This window comes from Lepidochelys kempii, chromosome 9 (assembly GCF_965140285.1).
Source record: "Lepidochelys kempii isolate rLepKem1 chromosome 9, rLepKem1.hap1, whole genome shotgun sequence".
Taxonomy (NCBI): Eukaryota; Metazoa; Chordata; order Testudines; family Cheloniidae; genus Lepidochelys; species Lepidochelys kempii.
The window spans coordinates 85634961-85655331 of NC_136388.1; the positions used below are offsets into that span (position 1 = coordinate 85634961).

Consider the following 20371-nt stretch of genomic DNA (forward strand, 5'->3'; position numbering starts at 1 on the left):
CTATTATCAGCAGGAGAAAAAAAACTTTTGTAGCGATAATCAAGATAGCCCATTTCGACAGTTGACAAGAAGGTGTGAGGATAATTAACATGGGGAAATAGATTCAATATGTGTAATGACCCAGCTACTCCCAGTCTCTATTCAAACCTAAGTTTATGGTATCTAGTCTGCATATTAATTCAAGCTCAGCAGTTTCTCGTTGGAGTCTGTTTCTGAAGCTTTTCTGTTGCAAAATTGCCACCCTTAAGTCTTTTACTGAGTGGCCAGAGAGGTTGAAGTGTTCTCTTACCGGTTTTTGAATGTTATGATTCCTGATATCAGATTTGTGTCCATTTATTCTTTTGCGTAGAGACTGTCAGGTTCGGCCAATGTACATGGCAGAGGGGCATTGCTGGCACATGATGGCATATATCACATTGGAAGATGTGCAGGTGAACGAGCCCCTCATGGTGTGGCTAATGTGATTAGGTCCTATGATGGTGTCACTTGAATAAATATGTGGACAGAGTTTGCATTGGGCTTTTTTGCAAGGATAGGTTCCTGGGTTAGTGTTTTTGTTGTGTGGTGTGTGGTTGATGGAGAGTATTTGCTTCAGGTTGGGGGGGCTGTCTGTAAGTGAGGACTGGTCTGTTTCCCAAGATCTGTGAGAGTGAGGGATCATTTTTCAGGGTAGGTTGCAGATCTTTGATGATGCGCTGGAGAGGTTTTAGTTGGGGGCTGAAGGTGATGGCTAGTGGCGTTCTGTTATTTTCTTTGTTGGGCCTGTCCTGTAGTAGGTGACTTCTGGGTACTTTTCTGGCTCTGTCAATCTGTTTTTTCACTTCAGCAGGTGGGTATTGTAGTTTTAAGAATGCTTGATAGAGATCTTGTAGGTGTTTGTCTCTGTCTGAGGGATTGGAGCAAATGCAGTTGTATCTTAGAGCTTCGCTGTAGACAATGGATCGTGTGGTGTGGTCTGGATGAAAGTTGGAGGCATGTAGGTAAGTATAGCGGTCAGTAGGTTTCCGGTATAGGGTGGTGTTTATGTGACCATTGCTTATTAGCACAGTAGAGTCCAGGAAATGGACCACTTGTGTGGATTGGTCTAGGTTGAAGTTGATGGTGGGATGGAAGTTTTTTTCTCCTGCTGATAACAGCTCATCTTAATTAATGAGCCTCTTACAGTTTGTATAGCAACTTCCACCTTCTCTGTATGTGTGTGTATTATCTATATCTATATATATCTTCTTACTATATATTCCATTCTATGCATCCGATGAAGTGGGCTGTAGCCCATGAAAGCTTATGCTCTAATAAATTTGTTAGTCTCCAAGGTGCCACAAGTACTCCTGTTCTTTTTTCAGATGCAGACTAACACGGCTGCTACTCTGAAAATTGACAGAAAAGACACTTTCTAGACTCCTCAGTGATCCTTCAGTGCATCTGCCAAAGTTTAAATATTTCAAAGAAGTAAGAATAGTGGGGGAAAACATCCCCTTCTATTTTTCTTTAAAACTTTTGACTTTCTATTTTTCTGCTCCAGAGTATTTTTCTTACATCATGGAAGAACATATTCCAGTAAAACACAGAATGGTTTTTATTAAAGTTTTACTTTAAAATGACTGAGAAGCTATCTCGCTATCACTAAGCATTTGGGGACCAAGGCAGTGTAATGCAATTTCATTCCCCCACTTCTAGGGTAGCACCTGCTTTGATTTGTACCTCTCACTGCTCCTAAGCGTGCTGCTCTCTTGCTGTAAAGCTCACCTTGTCTTGTGTTTCCTTGTCAGTACTTCAGTATGCACAAAGCACATTCAGCGACTGACATTTGCATAGCCCAGTGTTTCCCGAGGGACGTACCGGCCGCTGCTTCCCACAGCCCCCATTGGCCTGGAGCGGCAAATTGCGGCCAGTGGGAGCTGCGATCGGCCGAACCTGCAGACACAGCAGGTAAACAAACCGGCCTGGCCCGCCAGGGGCTTTCCCTGAACAAGCGGTGTCCCAAGTTTGGGAAACACTGGCATAGCCCAATAGACACAGGCCTACCTCCTCAAAATAAAGGGAATGCTTTTGGGCAGGAAGGCAAACCTCTTTGTAGGTGTGGTACTTCGGATCCGTGCCAGCCTCCACAGAAGTGTGCTCTGTACCACTGAGCACAGGCAGGCTCCCTGAATCCTGCCTCTCATGCAGCAAAACTGCATCCAGGATAAAGCTGGTTGAAGATTTCCCTCTTTCTAACCTGTTTATCAACAGAAAATTGGTTTTTCAACAAAATTAAAATTTTCACTAGACGCGTGCTTTCTGCAGAAAATATTGAGCATTTGTCTATATCTTTCTGGCCAAAATTGGCATTTTTCAGCCAATTTTTTTTTTTTGGACAAAAAGTCAACTTTTCTGCAGAAGGCAGAAACACCCCATTTTCCAGTCAGCTTGGTGCCTGCCGACTGGGGTGTGTGATTTGCCTCCGAGTCAATAAATGCACAGGTAAACCCTGTCATTCTCACTAGCAAAACTGAACAAACATTCATCGCAGTGTCACAAATGTGTTTTGCTCTGATGAAGCAGCAAGAACTGCAAACACTTCAGCTATCTTGAGGTAGGAGAAAATGATGTTTCCATCAACTAAGCTGCCCTCTACTAGCGGTACAGTGAGAATCAGGTAGTCATCGCTTTCAACCTTCCTATGGGCCCAAATGCGTGACAATAATACAAAATGCATGAAACATATGACAGAAGCTTGAAAGGACATCAGAGTCATTTCTTTGACATAAACAACATTTTTTCTAATCCCAGTTTGGTAATTCAGCATTTTTTGGATGTCAATAATTTACAGTAACATAGTGTGATATCAGCAGGTATGAGGAGGAGGAATGTGAGTTTGGATCCAGCATGAAGGAAAATCCTTCATAAAGCTCCTGATTCTGAGGTCCTTGCTCACAAGAGTGGTCCCAGTAAAACCAGTGGGATCTCTTGCATAAGTAAAGACTTCAAGACTGAACCCAATGAGATAACTGAAGGGTGCTGCATTTTCTTGATTTGAACTGCCTGTGCACATCTTGAAATAAGGATTTTAAGCAAACTAATAAAGTTAAATACATTATAAAACATATACTTATCTGATCCTGAGATTGTCCCCATAAGAAATACTAAAGAAAATAAGCTTCCTGAATACAGGTCTTCACATCACTGAAGTGTATTAAGTGGCTGTTTTACAAGGCAGAGTTGCTCGCCTAACAATGCTCCTTCCCTCATTATTACCTGAGTGCCCGACTAAGACTGTTTCCTAATTACCTCTTTTGCTAGGATGAGGCTAACAAAACGCTCAGGTCGATCACCATTATCAGGAATTTTGTTTGCATTTCTTCTTTTGCAGTTCAGACAAAAACATGCTTGATATTTTGCCAACCTTTCCAAGGCTTGTAGAAACAGGCTCACGCACAGCTTCCTTTTTTTTATTTTTTGGCCAGCGAAGAATTGTGTGTCAGCAGCTTCCTGTCAGAGGAGCTGCCGTGTTGTGCTGAAGAAAGTCCTCACACCAGAGCGAAAACATCGGGAGCAATTGGATGGAAACGGTGATGACATGAACCGCAACAGAAAGAAGAAATTCAATATGATGAACGTCAGTCGGGGTGCTGACTACCACGCATTCCAGTTCCATCAGTGCAAAGACCTATTTATAGTCTCTAACAGTGTCACTCAAAGTCAGACATTATATCTGGGGGAAAAATATTCTCCAAAACTCTGTTTGCTTAAGCACTCTCTCTCTCTCTCTCTCTCTCTATATATATTAAAAAGTTCTGCTTTTTATTATTTCAGTATTTTAGCCCTTGGTCGATTAGTCACCAACACCTGTCCGATACCAGAAGCTATAAGCAGCCTTAGCACCTGCATATTTGTAGAATATCAAAAAACAGCCTTAGCAACAAGGAGTTACATAATACAGGGAGAAGGCGGGGTTAAATAGATAAATGCAACATGTAGTGGCATTTGTTACCATTAAATGTGTGGCTCCCGCAATCAGGCCATAAAACTGTACCATGTAACTTGCTTGCAAGGGGTGGCAAAGAAGATTAATGTGTTACTTTAATAATCCTATAAACCACTCATTCAACATACTATTTCCAGCTGAACTTGAAGGTTTTCCCTTAAAAATGTGATTCCTGTAGAGACCACCAGGTTCTTACACTCTGTCTGCCTTTGAATTCTGCTGTTACAGCTGTTTGGTTAACAATGTTGTTCCAGTGCAAAAAACCAAACCCCAATCCTTCCTCCTTTAAACTTTAGATTGCCTCACATCTGTCCATTCCTGTTTAGTGTTCTGTAGGGCTTGAGTCTTCTGTTCATCTACCTGGACATAGTCTACTCTCTGCTCTTCCGAGAGAAAAGGTTTCTGTAGGACAGAGGAAGAACAATTGTCTTATATTAGAGAGAACATGGATGCTAGTAAAACTGGTTTTGTTTTCTATTCCTCCTTTTCTTTCTTTCCTGGTTGTTTCATTTCACCTTGAAGTTACAGTGACATCAGCTGACAAGAGCATTGCTTTGCAGTTTGCTTTACATAGAATAATCCATCTGTCACCTTGTCACCCTGCCCAGCATAGTGAGATATGGAAACACGCTGTATGGGCTAACTCCATCCCAGAGCAAGGATAATTATTCTCTTGCCTTTAGTAAGATCCTGCTACACTGATGACCTGCATGGATTTTAACCATAAGAGAGTTTAAATTAAAGGAGGCCTAGAAACCTCAAGTCAATCCCCCCAAAGGAATATTAACAAAACTGATGGTTAAAATGATGTAAAACAAAAACTCAGCAAACTATCAAGTCTATACGCTTTATAGTAAATTTATTTGCTTTTCATTGTATTCTTTCTTTGTCCATCATTGTCTATTTAAATTGTAAGTTCTTTGGAGCAGGGATCTTATCTTCGGACTGTGTCTAAAGAATCTAAGACACTTCTATGACATAGATAATATTAATAAATATTTTTGCCTTGTTACAAGATCTCATATCATGTCTTCCTGTGACCCTGCTCATACTCACGTCACAGAAAGTTACTTTGTCATACTCACATCACAGAAAGTTACTGCAGATGGGATTTGTGGGAAAATTGGCAGGAAAGTTTTGTGGGAAACTGTCTCTTTTGAGAATGAAAAAAGAGCTTGCAGAATTCCTGCAAGCACCTACAAATTTGCCCACATGTTCTTACTCCTGTACATTCCAGTGGAGCCATTATGCCTAATGTGAATGGAATCACATTAAGGCATGATACTGGTACCACTGTCATAACTTTAATTGTGGTTTTATCACGTTACCAGTATGTTCATGTTGAGCCTGTTATGAATGCAATCAGCTGGAAAAGCACGATGGATTTCATTGTATTGAGGATACTCAGAAGTGAGAATCTCTGTCTGTTTGCCTCCATCAGAGAGACACACCAGGATGTACAAAAAAGGGTGGTATTTGCATAAATGATTCTTACCTTCTGTACAGGGGATGGGGAAGCGGAATTAAAATCCAATGCTAAGTAATCAAGGTTGGACTTCCTTGACCATGGGAAAGCACCACTGCATGGAGATGTTGCCTGGCTGTGCTCCTGTTGTGGAATGAGAGAAACTTTTAATGAGTAATTCAAAACCCTTAAATCATGATCCTAAAAGGAAAAAGACCAGACTGTTTAGTATTATTCCTAATCCAGCAGTAAGCAAAGAAAGAGAGCTCTGGCCCACATCATTTGTATAGTATGTCAGGGGATGCATGCATCAACTAATTGCAAGATCCTAACAATGTCTAATTATGTGACTGTTCAAAGAAATTCAGGAACTCTGATTTGGGGTAATTACAGTAATATGGGCAAAATGGGGCGGGGGTGATTTTCATTCAGGTTTAGCAAAACATCAGTAAGGATTTTGTTTTGCAAAACCAAAACCTGGGATGTTTTAACATCTGGATCCCATTTCATCTAAGCCATCAAAGGTCTGGGGGTATGGATAAATGGTTCTGGTTCATCTCTCGCAATTGAATATCAAAATGGAGAGTCACAGACGATCACAAACATGTTAAAGGTTTTAGCTTTTTGAACAATACAATTGGAGTGTGATTAGGACTAGAGCTGAGCTGAGTAGCTATTGTGTAGGTTCAGATCAGCTTCAGGTTTAGTCTGGAGTGAGGGGGTAAGATTTCTGTTTGGAGCGGCCAACCGTGTAAACTCTTTGTGCAATCATTCCCAAACTGGAAGTGGAAAGCTGGCCCCTTCGGGCTTTGGATTTGGAACCAAATCTGCCAGAGCTGGCTCAGATCTAGGCATCCTAGATCAATCCCCATCTGAAATTCGAAGGGGATTAGGTTCTGGCCTATTTCTAGACATGGCCAAAGAATGAATGAAGAAAAGGAAGCCACAATGTTTTTGTTTTATGTAATGGGAAGTAGGGTTAATGCAACTAAGACTTTAATAGGCGTTCTCGTTCTATACAACATTGTGTGTGTTCCTTTAGGAAGTGCACTGAAGATTGTCTGTCATTTCCCAGGAGATTCTGCAGGGGGCCCTTGTAAAAGGTGAAAGGACTTAGTTGTCCTTTGCCTTTAATGAGCTCTCATGTAAGTATGCCTGATCCCAGTGATCTCTTGCAACTGCTTGGCAACATTTGTGGGGGAACAGCTGAGATCTGCACAGCAGAAAAAAGGCTTCCCTTATCTCTTTGTAAATCAGACCCAGTGTCTTTAGTTTAAAACCATTTGATTTTTTTTAAAAAGAGGGCAAAGGACAAACCTGCTGAACATTTTTCTTAGAAAATGAACTTGGGAATTCTCAGGGCATGTGACAGAGCAGAACAGAGCAAAGGATAGCTGTGTGAAAATGAAGATTACCATTTGAATGTAACTTTCTTCCTCTTCTCCGGAAACGGAATTGGCAAATATTCTTGCTGAATTAATACCGTCTCTATCTGGAGAGATAAAGCTCGTTCGATTGCTAGGAAGAAAAACACAGGAGAGGTTAGGGAAGCAAATAACAGATGCTCTGAAAAGACGCCAAAGTCTGACATGGCCCATATGGCGAATAAACTCACCCTAATTCTGAAGCCTTAATGGAGTGGCCATCCAAAAATGGTTTTTAGCTATAAAGCATGTTACAGTTACATCAATAACATCTCTGGTGGATTTTCTGGGATTTATCTTGACACTATAAAAGTTTGCCAGCTATGGCATGACAGAAAGCAGGAGATATCAGAGCAATTCTCCATCAAGGAACGCAAATGAAGGCAGACATTCATCTGTGTAATATGTGCTGATGGAGCAGTTACTTTGTTGTATGGGTACCACCATTTCTGAGATTGAAATGAATTAATCAGCTACTGTAGCTGCCTGCAAAGCAACTTGGCTGGCTCTGAATGCAGTACAAACACATGTTATCTGTGCTTTGGAGTTGTCTGCAACTCAGTTCTTTTAAAAGAAAAATGTAGCTGCTAATCTAACTGTCAGAAGCAGTCCTTATAATGTAATTCAAACCTACTGCAAATCATCACTAAATTACTGCATCTTGGCCAGTACGACTAGTTAACCAGAGATTAGCTGTGTACTTCACACAGCATAAACAATTTAATCCAAACAGGTATCCCTTTGGGTTCCACTTTATTTGTTCTGAGCACATTTGGTCATTTAAACTTGTTTGGTTTGTTTAGTATCAAAAAACTTGTTATTTAGTTGACAATGAATGAACTCCTCAATGCTCCTCTTCCCTGTAGACCTTGTATAGCAGTTGAATGTGTCAGAGTTCATTAACCATGGCACGCTAGCAGGGATGTTCATGCGGCAGCACTGAATTTGTGGGATTGTCGAATATGCCAAGTACAAAGCACCTCAGGGGTTAGCCAGATTTTAACTGCTAACCTGGAAGCCTGGGGAAGATTCTGATTGCTGGCACCAGATTACCTGGCCCTGACAGACTGTGTCAGCTTCTCCCAGATAGCAAGCCCTTCCTCTGAGTACCTGCCATGTTAGTGAAAAAGACAGTGTTTGGCATGCCACTGTTAAAGTGCCAGGCACTAAAAGGATCCACACAGGAAGGCTTGTGAGAATTCTCTGCTCACTCAGGTATTTTCAAGAGGAAACTGGCAAATCCCTTCAAACTTTCCCCATCAGCTCTGAGAACTTACTGTCACCATTCCCCATGCCAGCATGCTTCATCCCACATCACTGCTTTGATCCTACCAGCTAAGAATTCCTGGCTGTGACTCGCTTTGAGGCCCACTGATATTTCATCATCATTTGGGGAGAGTGATCCGAGGCATTCCCCTCCACCCCACAACTGGTTTGCAGTGACATTAAATGAGGAGCAGGAATCAAGTCTCCATTTTGTCATGGCAGCACAGAACGTTAGCCCCAGATCAACAGGCCAGCCAAGCCTTTAAATTGGGTTTGTTTTCCCTTTGCCACATTAATCTTCTAGAACAAAGATGTCTGCTCTCCTCTGGAAAAATATGAGAAGTCATGAGGGCTAACATTATGGCAGCTGTACCAGAGAACAGAGTAGCTCCAGCCTTCTAAAAAGTTACATAAGGAGGCTTCACAAGAGACAATTTAGGCTTTGAGGTAGTGCTAATTTGCAAGAGATTCAAACCACAGAATTTCTCACAGCACAGTCTGAAGGGAGTGCACTGTGTCTGTCTTTAAAAGGAGCCCTTTTTTTATGGCAGCAAAAGCCTGTAAAATGCTGGAAGGAGTCCCATGGAATTTGCATAGCATGTTTGTTTATAGACTTTGCCAACAAACTATTTCTTGCGGAATGTGATAAGTTATTTATAACTCCATTTCACAATGCTTATGCTTCAGGAGGTTTCAATGTCAGGATTCTCATCCACTTACTAAGGCACAGTCCACATCCTGGTCAAGGTAGCGTGTTCCCGGATGGTGGAGAGGTTTCTCAGATCCAGCGGAGGGGGTCGTGCTGCAGATGGGTACAACAGGAATTTTAAGAGCAGGATTTATTAATGGCTCTAATAACATAAATAAATGGGAGACACCTCCCTCAACTCTGGGGGGGCCAGAAGCCAGGTGGTGACCCTCCTCCCCTCAATGTGGCCTTGGTGAAAAAACTGCAGAGAGGAACCAGCCAGAAACTCCAGCTGCTAGGGGCCAAAGCAGCCAAAGCAGGAACCTTCAGATGCTCAGAGAACTTTCCACATTTATGACTGGACCTACTCTGCCTTGTGCTGAATGGTTGTTTGCTCCAGCTCCCTCAGTCTCTTCACCTCAGCTTCACTCCAGACCTGCCCTTCTTACCCTCTTCTGCCCTGTCCCATTCCCTTCATCTCCCTTCCTTTCCTATTTAGCTGGTCGCCTCCTAACTAAACTCTCCATTCCACCCGCCAAAAAGTCCTGGAACTAACATGCCGTTTGCTGCCATCACATTGTTCACTTTGCTTGTGTGCTCTACCCCTTCACCGCCTTACATCTGTGTTGTGTGTTTAGACAGTAAGGTCTTCAAGCAGTGACAGTCTTCTCCTGTGTTTGTACAGTGCTTAGCACAATGAGGCCCTATTCTTGGCTGGCACCTAGGCACTATCGTAACAAACGAGGTTATACAGCCTAGCATTTGTGCGAGATTATATGCAGGAAATCTTGAGGAATAAATGGACCGTTTAAATCTGCCCTAGAGACTAAAGTCCTCTGTGAATCCTAAAATGAGCAGCTAAATACGATGGGCAGCTAGAGAGCAGACTTTCCAGAATGACCGTAAACATGCCTGAACCCTGGTCTGCAAGTGATGCCTCCACAGGGGAGGGGCTACTTCAGTCTCCGGGTTCTGCCAGCCCTTGGCCTGTCTTCTGAGATGGTTGCTGCCCATTGGGGTGCCAAGTGTGATGGTGCTTTGTGTGACGTGAACATCTCTCCATGGGGAAATGGATTGCGGCCTTCAACTCATTTCATCTAGGTCACTGAGCAACTCCCAGGCAGTAACAAATTTCTATCAACAGCAGCCTGGGCTGCATTTGAACCAGCAACCAGAAGTTAAAGTCATAGCTTTACCTTTCCCCTGAGCCATCCTCTCCCATTTCACCAGGTTTCTCTACATTTTGTACGTGGTAACAAAATCTAACACTTTTTCTATGATAATGCCAAGTATTTCACAACACTCCCGCACACTGAGGGAGAGATGGAAGAGTTCCCCATTGGAATTTAGTTTATCCATGGGTGCTATCTCAGGAAGGAGTATAAAATACTTCAGTACACTCCAGAACATCACACAAATCCTGTGGTGTTCCAACAAGGAGGCATAAGACTCGAGTGTGTGCATATTAAGCATCTTAATGCAGCTGCGTGAAATAAAAATATCACATATTTTGGAACCCTGTGGCATAGGCTGAGGAAGGCTGTGGGAACAGAAATGGATTTTTCCTCTTCTCTTGTCTACTTAATGGGCCAAATCCTGCTCATCCTATCATGAAAGCAGGCCCATAAGAATACTTGTGTGAGTAAGGCAAGCAGGATTTTGCCCAATACATAAACCACTTGTAGTCTAAGGAGCTCAGTGCCCCCAAACTCCCCTCTGGTTCTGATAGGGGATGTAAGCTTGCACTTGCTGATCCCAGGTTGAGGGCATGTGGAAATGGGAAGTGCCACTTCCACAGTATGCTCCTCCCCCACCCCACCCAGTGGAAGCCCCTCTCTATGGGTTCTCTGTTGGGGTTCCGCTCCATTTGTGGGAAGAGGGAGTGAGCCTGTTGGTCTCCACCAGATTCTCCACCTTCCTCCACAGCCCACATGGCAAAGGAGTGTAACCTGCAGTGCTTTCCCATCAGTGCTGTAGAATTCTCTCCTCAGCCAAGGGTCATTCCAGGGGCAGCTTAGTTCCTCCAGGAGCCCCCAGGGAGCTAGAAGGTCCATGAGGCTGTGCAGAGACAGAGGGCTTCTGCAAAGATGGATCTTGTCTCCAGGTGGATCCTCCAGATGTGTATGAATCACAGAGGATTTGGACGTGGCATGGGGAAAAAATTCTCCCTTTCACCAAACCACTGGAAGGAAATTACTCCTATCCACCTTCCCACCTCACCCCAGGGAACTGCGGTCAGGATCCGGAGTTGGGAGTGGGGCCAGGTCCAGGGCTGTGGTTGGGACTGGGGCTGGAGCTGTGGGTGGGCCAGGAGCCAGGGGCTGAGGCCAGGTCCAGGAGCAGAGCTGTGGCCAACCTGGGAGCCAGGAGCCAAGGCCGAGGCCACAGCTGGGGGTGGGGCTGGACCTGGAGCAGAGCTGGGGACAGAGTGAGTCCTGCCGTGTCCCCCTCCCTCCCCCAAAGTGGGGGCGTGCTCCATAGTTTGGGGGCCACTGGATTAAAGCATATCATTCAGGATGCCCTAAATTTAACACAGCCAATACATAGCAGGTTATTGCACTAAGATCTTTCTCCTAGGATCTTCAGCATCCCAGCAGAGTGGGTACCACCTTGGTTCTTTTAAATTCCATGGCACTTTTAATGATATAAGAGGTTTGCCCAAGTGATCTTGGCCAAAAAAGTTTTCCCCTCAAGGCCATTGTCTACCACCTTCCACTCTAGAGCTGGCTGCATCTGTAATGTGTGAAGTGCCTTGTGATGCCCTGGGATGCCACGTACCATAGAAATGGAAGTTAGTGGTCAGTGATAGCAATGTACCTTAGCTTTGAATTGCTTACTAGGTTGGTATAATGCCTTACATTTCCTACGGGGCTTGAGATCTCGATTCACTGGAGGTGGTTCCAGGTCTGTGGGAAGTTCCGGCAGTGGACTGGAGAGTTTGTCATTGTTGACTACAGGAAAGGTAAAGGTCGCTGAGCTTGGGCTCATGGGAGTGTAGCCATCGGGTGAGCAATCTGATCCTGGGATGGGCGGAGAGGTGCTGGGGTGCATAGGTACATAACTGTCCTCCGTATTGTCCGATGCTGAAGAGTAGAGTGGGGTGAATCGACATGGCTTCCGAAAGGAGAAGGAAAAGAAAGAGCATTCCAGTCAGCTGAACAACTCCAATAATCAAGCAAGGTTGCACACTGCTACAAATTAGCCTGAACTAAACCCCACGCTTGAACACCCCCATCTGAACTTTTGGGGTGGCCTATCTCTGGAATGGCAGGAGTCAAAACTACCAAGACAGACATCCATGCCAACTTTGGAAAAGTTCAGATCTGAACTTGGCAGCTCAGGCCCATGATTGCTGCAAACATGGGCATAAATGAATTGTTGGCATAAGCAGGTTCAAATCTACTGACTTCCAAGGAAGAGCACTTGCCTACACCAGCAGCAAATCGGAGCCACAAAATGACAGGAGGCTTATAATGTAAGGAGCACTTTCACGTGTCCATCATCTAACGGATAACATCTGGTGAGTTATTCCTTCGCAAAGGTGAAAGCTCTCAGCACAGAGACACATGCACAGGGATTACATTTGATAGCTGAGGATTAACCCTGGCGATTCATGTCATGCAGGTTAATGCTGGTTGCATATCAAGAGGCATTGACTACAAATTGGGTAAGATCAATTTCACATGTGAGAAAAACATGGCGTCTGTCAAAGACAATGGAGCCTGCATCTGGCCTAGCAGCCTAAAGGCAGCAGAGGGCCTTCCCATTTGGGAAAATCCAGTTCTGGTTCTCAGGCTCCCCGGACTGGTGAGGCAGAGGCAGCATGCTCAGCCCTTGGAGGCAGGGAACACCTGGCGGGAACGTCACTGCCTAATGTGTTTTCACAGCAACATTGACCAGCATCAGCTAATTCTCTGCAGTCAAAAACTGGATCACCACATTACAGGGGATTTTGAGGGTCGGGACAGTTAACAAGCCCCAAAAAGGAGGTAACCCGCATGACTCCAAAGTGATACAGAAACTTTCAACGCATGGGCTCCATTCTCGGTTGTGACCTATCCCCTTAACCCTAGGAAACACCCCTTCATGCAAGGGCCTCTGTGAAGAGCTGACCTACATGTTCTGCTCTGCTCTGTCTCCAGGCCTGCAGCATAAGGGATGTATGATCGGAGAGAAGAGGTATTGTAGGAGTGTCAGGAGGGGGACTGCCCAGCGTGCTAAGAGGGACCCCGTAAGGGGCTATGAAAAACCTTAGTACCAGGGCACCTGTGAGGCTTCTCTAATTTATAGCAGGGGCTGGACAAGCCTCCACATACTCCAGATGTATGAGGTGCAAATGTGATATAAAGCCACCTGTGCCCTCCTCTTCCATTCCTGTGCTGAGCATAGGAGAGGAGTAACAGAGCATCAGGTCACAAGACAACTAATGTGCTTTAGTCTGTTTTGTGCCAGTGTTTAAATATATGCAAATAGAGTACTTACCAAATTCAAACTAAGCCTCTTATCTCGACTTCTGAGAGAGCTTCCTTCCATGTTGGCTGAAAAAAAAATACCCTCCAGTGATTAACAATGTAATTAGCAAAAGGGAATGGAAGCTGAAGGATATAATTCTGGAGCAAGGCATACGGCATTAAAATAATTATGACTTTCTAAAGCTCATGAAATATCTTGCTAGTCTTCGTGAAATGGGAAAACTTGACGAAATACGAGATAAAAAATAACTCTCTATAATTCTATGAGTGGGCAACTTATAATGCTATATTAGTTTTAAGCACATTGAAAAGAAGAAACAGTCAGCACACACCTATAAACCTATTCTGAGTTTTCTCTAATCACATCTAGATAAAGAGTAAGATCCTTGTCTATGAGAAAAGAAGTCAGGAGATTTGAGATTTAATTCCTGTTCTGTCAGCAACTTGTTGTATAACCTTTGGACTTTTCTATATCTCAACTTCCCCATCTGTAAAATGGGGGCAATTATACCACAAAGGGGTGCTGGGAAGCTTAATTCATTATTACACTTATTACACTTCATTAAATTACACTTTATTGCTTGTAAAGTGCTCTGAGATCCTCAGACCTAAGGCACTAGGGAAATGCAAATTATTTATAGATGGAATTCATGATAGTATGCACTATGAGAGGAGAAGTATGTGTTAATGATGAACGATCATAGCACAGAAGTGGTTTAGAATAAATCCACCTCCCCAACAAGTGAAAAGGACTCTGTCACAATGCCTGCTAGTGCAAATTTGGCTTATGACACTTATTGTGTTTTCTTTTTGGTTCTTAATATGTTTTCTTTTCAAAACAGAGGTAAAAGAGGTTGTAAAATGTGTTTAGTGTTGATCAGCAGCTGGACAGAACTCGTGTGATTGTTTCCAGTGCATGGTGGACAGAGGTAGTGCGTCTGTGGAGCAGCAGCAGGACTGGGTGGCAGATTCTGTTAGCTTGGTAAGATTTTGCTCTAAATCTATGGCTGTATATTGCCATTTGCTTTTGGGGAGTTTGTTGACAGAAAAAAATGGTAACTCGGGAGAGTGGGAGGGCAAATGGCTGCCTCTTTCCACTCAAACCCTTATTTTTCTCCCTATGCTTAAACTGTCCATCCATTTCCCTTTATAGAAAATATCTATAAATGGAGAAATGGGCCATTTCCCCACTGAGATTCTGTAGAGCTTTTCTCTGGAATACCATAAAAAAATTCCATGAGGGTAAATAGTATATAATGGAGTATGATACAATCTGCCTGATGTAGAGTTCTATCCTGTAGTGGAAGTGGGGTTTTTTTGTTTTTGTTTTTTGTAGTGATAACAGTGTAATAGACAATATAAAGATGACAAGACTGAAAGAAACTATCATTGGTACCCAAAATAAACAGCTTTCTAGACAGCTGTTATTAGCTACTTGTACTTTCTCAGTTACACACAGATTTTGTACTTCTGTAAGCGTGTTGATCAGGGGAGTGATTTTTTACCAAAATAGTTACACTGCTACAAGCTATAGTGTGCATACCATTTTAGCACTATAAAAGTGCCTTAGACCTGCATAGATTAGTCCCCTGCCCATAAGCTACACCGATATAAAGCATCTTTATACCTGTACAACTGAATTCACACTGGGGGGTTGTACTGCTTTACCTATATATTGGGATAGTTAAAGCAGTACGACTTGTATGTGGAGATAAAGCCTATGTACAGACAACTCACCAGGGGTGTGCTCACCTCATCATCTCAACTGGTGAGAAGCTGCTGGGCCATTTGTATGTCTATTGCATGTCTCAATTTTGATTCACACTTTTTATATTTTAAAGTCAGAAACAGCTTCAGCTGCAGTTGGGGTAAAAAATAAGAAGCAATGCTTATTAATTCATTGCTGCCCCCTGTCAGGCAGAGATAACCTTGCAGCACGTTCACAGAATATGACATTTTGGCACTTAATCCTCTGAAATGCACTTCAGTGTCAATTAGAACGGAGAAATATTAACTATCTCCAGCCAGATTGTGTGTGTGTGTGTGTGTGAGACACGCACACCCCCCCATAAGTACCGAGAACATTTCACAGGCAGCTTTCAGTCATAACTGATTATTAAGAATACTATTTCCAGCTATGGGTGTTTCTTCTAAAAGCTTCCAAGAATTGCTTGAACACTGATAAACAGGGTGGGCAAAACTCTCCACGCTTTGGCTTTTATAAGAGCTAAACACCCTGGCTCTGCACAATGCACGAGTGACAGTTTAAACTGCAGAATAAAGGAAGCCAATCAATAATGCTGAATCTAAATACCTGTTGTTGCCTCCACTTAGAAAGTTATGGCTCCTGTACAATACATTTGAGTTTCCAACTAGATATTTTATCTGCTCATTCTGTTCTAAGACGCTGCAGAATACAACTGTATTTGTGTCACACTGTACCATGGCTCACACTTTCTTTCTTGGTTTTTTTCCTTTTCTTTTTAAACAATGTCTCAAGAGCGGGTGAAATTGTCCCACTCAGCTCCAGTGTAGTATAGCATCCTGCTTTATCCCCAGTTTTCCAGGTAGGCTTTATTGAGATGCAGGGACATCAACTGATTCGCTTAATATCACACTGGGCGTCACTGGTTCATCTGGGATTATGTCCCATTGCCAGCTTCTTCCTGTCTTCCAGTCCTTTGCTCTCTACGTGCTAAGAAACATCCTTCTTCCATGGAGTGTACTACCTGCCGCAGCAGCAGAGGTATTGCACTTAAAGGGGCACTTAACTCGAGAAAGCCTGAATTTTGACTCATCTAAGGATGAAAAAAATTCCAAGAGCCACATTAAGTGGAAGTTTGAGCTTGGAATTGATTGACATGTAGGCCTAGTTTGGGGGGGGGTGTTAAAAATTAACAACAACACACAAAATCACAAATTGTCACATTCGGGGAGATCACAGCTGTCTGTTGACTGGTACTTACCCTGTTAATTCCACATACAGGAGCAGGTGCTGCTGTATGTAGCTGAGGGATACCACTTCTGACCCCATGTTGCCATGGTACTTGGCATTTATAAATCACCTGTCAGTAACTGACTGAGCTGCACAGTGGCCCTAGAAGTTGGGGATACTAAGGCACAGAAGGGCCCGAGTTTCAAAAGTTCTCAGTTCCTATTTAGGTACTTGAATGCAATGGCAAGATTTTTGAAAGTGCCTAGCACCCAGGTCTCAAGGAGAGCTGAAAACCTGGCCACTGCATTCAGGGCTCACCCAGGGTGACTCAGGAGGTCACAGAACCAGGAGGAGAACACATAAGTTTTGCCTCCCACTCCTTCACTCTCACTGGGCAGCACAACCTCTAACCACTGCCACTCGGATCCCACTTCATGCAGAGCAGGAGCCTGTGCACACTCACAAAGGCGTTAGCTTGGCTTTAGGCACAAGAACCTCTTTAGAGGTGATCACACTGTCACGGCACAGTAGCTCAGGAGGGGAAGAGAAGAGTTACCTTTCCAGTGCCGCACGTTATCCAAACTGGACAAGGAGATTCTTCTCGGCACCAAGGCAATCTGAGCCCCACAGATCCCACCATGTCCATTCTGAAGAGCCCCGTTGGATGGCTCCTCCCCGCTCCGGTCTGAGAAATGGGTTGGTTTGGGTGGCCGGGGTGGTGGCGTGTTAGACAAAATATCCAGTTCAGTTACGCCATAGGGCAGTGCGGCTTGGCTTTTATCAATCTGAAAGGTTGGTGTTAAAGGAGGCCCTGAGAGCGGAGAGGAGGAGGAGACGTCACTGAACGGCCCGCTAATGTCTATGCTTCTGGGTAGAATCCCATGATTCGCTGGCTGGCCCCCATCCTGGTGCACCACGCCGTTGCCAGATGGCTGTACGTGAAGGGAGGGTTGAGACTGCAAGGCATCAACAAAAACGTCATCTGATGAGGCCTGCTCCAGGGATCTGTCGGAATTTGACCAGCTGTCACATCTGGATAGAAGACAAAGACCAAATTCTGTATCTTCGTTCTACCACTATTGCAAGTGAACTAGTATGTACTCCAGTGAGTTCACACGATATGAGAGGTATACATACATGCCCACTGGTCCACAATAACACAACCAACCCAAGGCTTCATCTGCTTCATACAATTTTCTTTTCTGTGTTTTTAAATTCAAAATCCAGTCTCACCAGATTTAAGACAGTTCTTGAGACCAGCCTCATGCTTTTCTATCCCACTTTTGAAACTGCATATTGATCATTTAATTTCATTCACCCATTGTAAGCACCCACCATGGGAGTGCTGTGTGTATTTGTCTTTACTAATTACTGCAGGAGCCGTTTTCCACAAAGGGTCCAATCCATCGAGTGGCAGATTCAGCCCAATTCTCTCTTTACAAAGGATGTGGTGCTGTACAGAGAGGGGGCATTGGACGTAAGGGGGCCATGCAGCGGGCTCACACACTGTGTGGTGTAGAAACCTGGTCTGATTGAACTCAGCGTATGGCAGCATGTTGGGGAAACCAGGGCGGAACCAGAAGATCCACTGCTGTGAGGAACCTCCCTTCCACCTTTATCAGGGTAGGGGAGATTACATGAGGCATTTTGTATAGTCTACCCCAGACATCTTCCTGGCACCTGGGCTGGGGTTCTGGGCTTTGGATGTATGCCAAAAGTCTTAAGTGATGTTATGTACATGCTCATCGAGGGGACAGTGTGCACCTTGGGGGTACAGCTCAGAGTAACCTCTGTCATTCACTTTTCCTTCCTATTTATTAAATCCTTGTTCACCAGCCAGATAACAGTCTATAGTAGCAGCCATGATACCATCAAGTAGAGTCTGATCCTGTTCCCACTGAAGTCAATGGGAATTTTGACCTTTCTGTCAAAGTGACTGGTAGCGTACGTGAAAAGGGAAGACAACTCTTGGGTCACGTTGCTATTGGAGTTTCAACCTCAACATCGTAGCCAAAGAGGATCTACGCACCCAGACTATGGATAAATGGCCTCCACAGCATTATTTCAATAAGTCAAGCAGCATTTCTTGTTGCAGATGCTCCAACCCAAACTGTGGGAGGATTGAGAATATGGTCTTTGGCTAGGGCCTGTACCACCTTTCACTGCATAGCGGATGCTGATGGCAGAATGATGCTACCTGCCCAAAAGCTCATTATGGGCTAAATCCTGCCCTCTCCTCCGGGGGTATGGAGAGGCCCCCGCTGCCAGAGAACAGAGAAGGTTCCACTTGGAAGATATTGGGGGCAGGATGAGGGGACTCAGCACAGTGATAATTCTGCAGGGGCTCCTTGCACCCCAGCACACAGAGAGGGTTGGGAGCAGGCTGTGGGCAGCCAATGGATCCCCAGATACAGGGGTCCGCCAGGCTTTTAGCATGTGAAGGGGTAACATGCCAGACACCACGACTACTGCTGCTACTCTGAGGCCTGGGGTAGGAGGCTTTCTCCTCCACGGCCCCCAAGGAGAAGCACAGCCGTTAGTGCTTCCTGCAGGACTGGAGATTGGGTATCTGTATTTGACGTATCTATACATAGGAATGATGTCACCCACCACTGAAGAGTAACCATTTCCAGGGAGACATGCAGCGAGTGTTTAACACCACATAGCAACAGTGCCCAGCAGTTAGGACCATGTCAATCACAGAGGCAAGTTAGGGGGAAGGAATGTTCTTACCTCACCTATAGTGTGTCGTGGACGCTGAGGTTAACAACCGAACTCTGGAAAAGTGCCCAGCCCTTAAAAGCCATTGACCGTCAGAACCCCAGTTTTAAATCCTGTGATCCTGAGAGATGGCACCTCTAGGAGCATCTGGTCCTCTAGCTGCACCCGCCTGGGCCTTGCTTCAGTACAGGCTCAAGGGGGACAGCAAACCCTCAGTGCCATTTCCTGAAGCCCAGCCCTTCCTAATGCCATGCTGGGGTGTTGGACCCAGAAGGGGCAGAACGAGCTGAGCTTTTCTTGGTTCTTTAAGATTTCATTCAACCATTTAGAGGAGGGGGACAAAGGGACTAAGGACAAGTGTATAGGGGGACTGTCCATTTGCTGGGAATACAAACCCTGGAGCATATTTCTGGATGTGCAGCAGCCCCTGCATGCTGCTCTGAGGATGTAAAAGGGCTGTAACCAGCCCCCAGGGAATTTCTTTGGCACAAGAGGGCACGGGGGTGCAGAGCCAGTGCTAAAGCCCCACTCCTCACCCTCTTGCAGCTCACAAGGGGGATGTTGGGAGGAAAGGGTCATGGCTGGAATATGCTGCATATACTATCCAGCTAGTCTCACCTGCAGAAAGGCCCCTATAGAGCTGTGGTAGCCCAGTGCAAGTTAAATCAGCCTCAGGGCTGCTCTAACCTGTGCTTGGGGCTGCACAGGGCCATGGCAACATGAATACGGAAGGCACAAGGGTGGAATAAAGCCCCTTTGCCCCCATCTCTGCTTCCTGTGTCCAGCGCAGGAATGGAGGATGTGGCTCATTGGCAGAGGGACATATCAACTGTAAAATGGCTTTAGCGCACCGCATGCGGTTTACCTGATATGATTGAACTTGCCCGTCTCGCAGTTTGATAGGAAGAGGTAATCGGGGAGGAAGACTGACTCCGACTCACTCCTGGTCTCTTTGGAAGCAGAGGCGTCCGTGGTGGCACTGCCTACAGAGGAGGAGGGGTCTGCGACCCTTGAGGTATGGGTGGAGACGGCTGGCGAGGGCTGGAGGGACGAGGTGGTGTGAGACAGGCTCTCCACAGAATCTGCAATGTAATAGGATTGCACCTTGTGATGGGTTTGCACAGCCGTCCTCCCGTGAGAACGCTGTGCACCCACCCATTCCTTAAGAGCACTGGGCAGTCACAGATCACACCAGGTGTTGATACTGACTGGGAACGCTGCTTCCCTACCCCATAAACAGTATCTGGGGGAGGAGGCCAAGACATTAACTTATGCAACATTCTAGGACGTGCAGTATTTACCCAGTAAGAGACCTTAGGGTCCAAAAAATCAGCAGCCAAAACACTCTTCCCACAAACACTCTGCATAGACATTCACTAGAAAGAGCGAACAGGACTAGCGAGCAGGGGATTCCAGGCCAGGGCACAGACCCC

At 44.9% G+C, this 20371-nt stretch overlaps 1 protein-coding gene across 7 annotated transcripts in view; it reads right to left on the reverse strand.

Annotated features, from left to right (window-relative positions):
* Positions 1 to 828: 828 nt before the first annotated feature.
* Positions 829 to 20371, reverse strand: part of GAB3 (GRB2 associated binding protein 3) — a 105215-nt gene continuing 85672 nt past the window's right edge. For all 7 annotated transcript variants that reach the window (XM_073361254.2, XM_073361256.2, XM_073361255.2 and 4 more), the window contains 8 exons: positions 19804 to 20020; positions 16774 to 17249; positions 13293 to 13348; positions 11669 to 11924; positions 8843 to 8924; positions 6848 to 6950; positions 5463 to 5576; positions 829 to 4369 (listed from right to left, as the gene is read on the reverse strand). In XM_073361254.2, the coding sequence (XP_073217355.2) occupies positions 4253 to 4369; positions 5463 to 5576; positions 6848 to 6950; positions 8843 to 8924; positions 11669 to 11924; positions 13293 to 13348; positions 16774 to 17249; positions 19804 to 20020 (1421 nt within the window). In that variant the 3' untranslated portion in view covers positions 829 to 4252. The remainder of the gene's footprint in view (positions 4370 to 5462; positions 5577 to 6847; positions 6951 to 8842; positions 8925 to 11668; positions 11925 to 13292; positions 13349 to 16773; positions 17250 to 19803; positions 20021 to 20371) is intronic.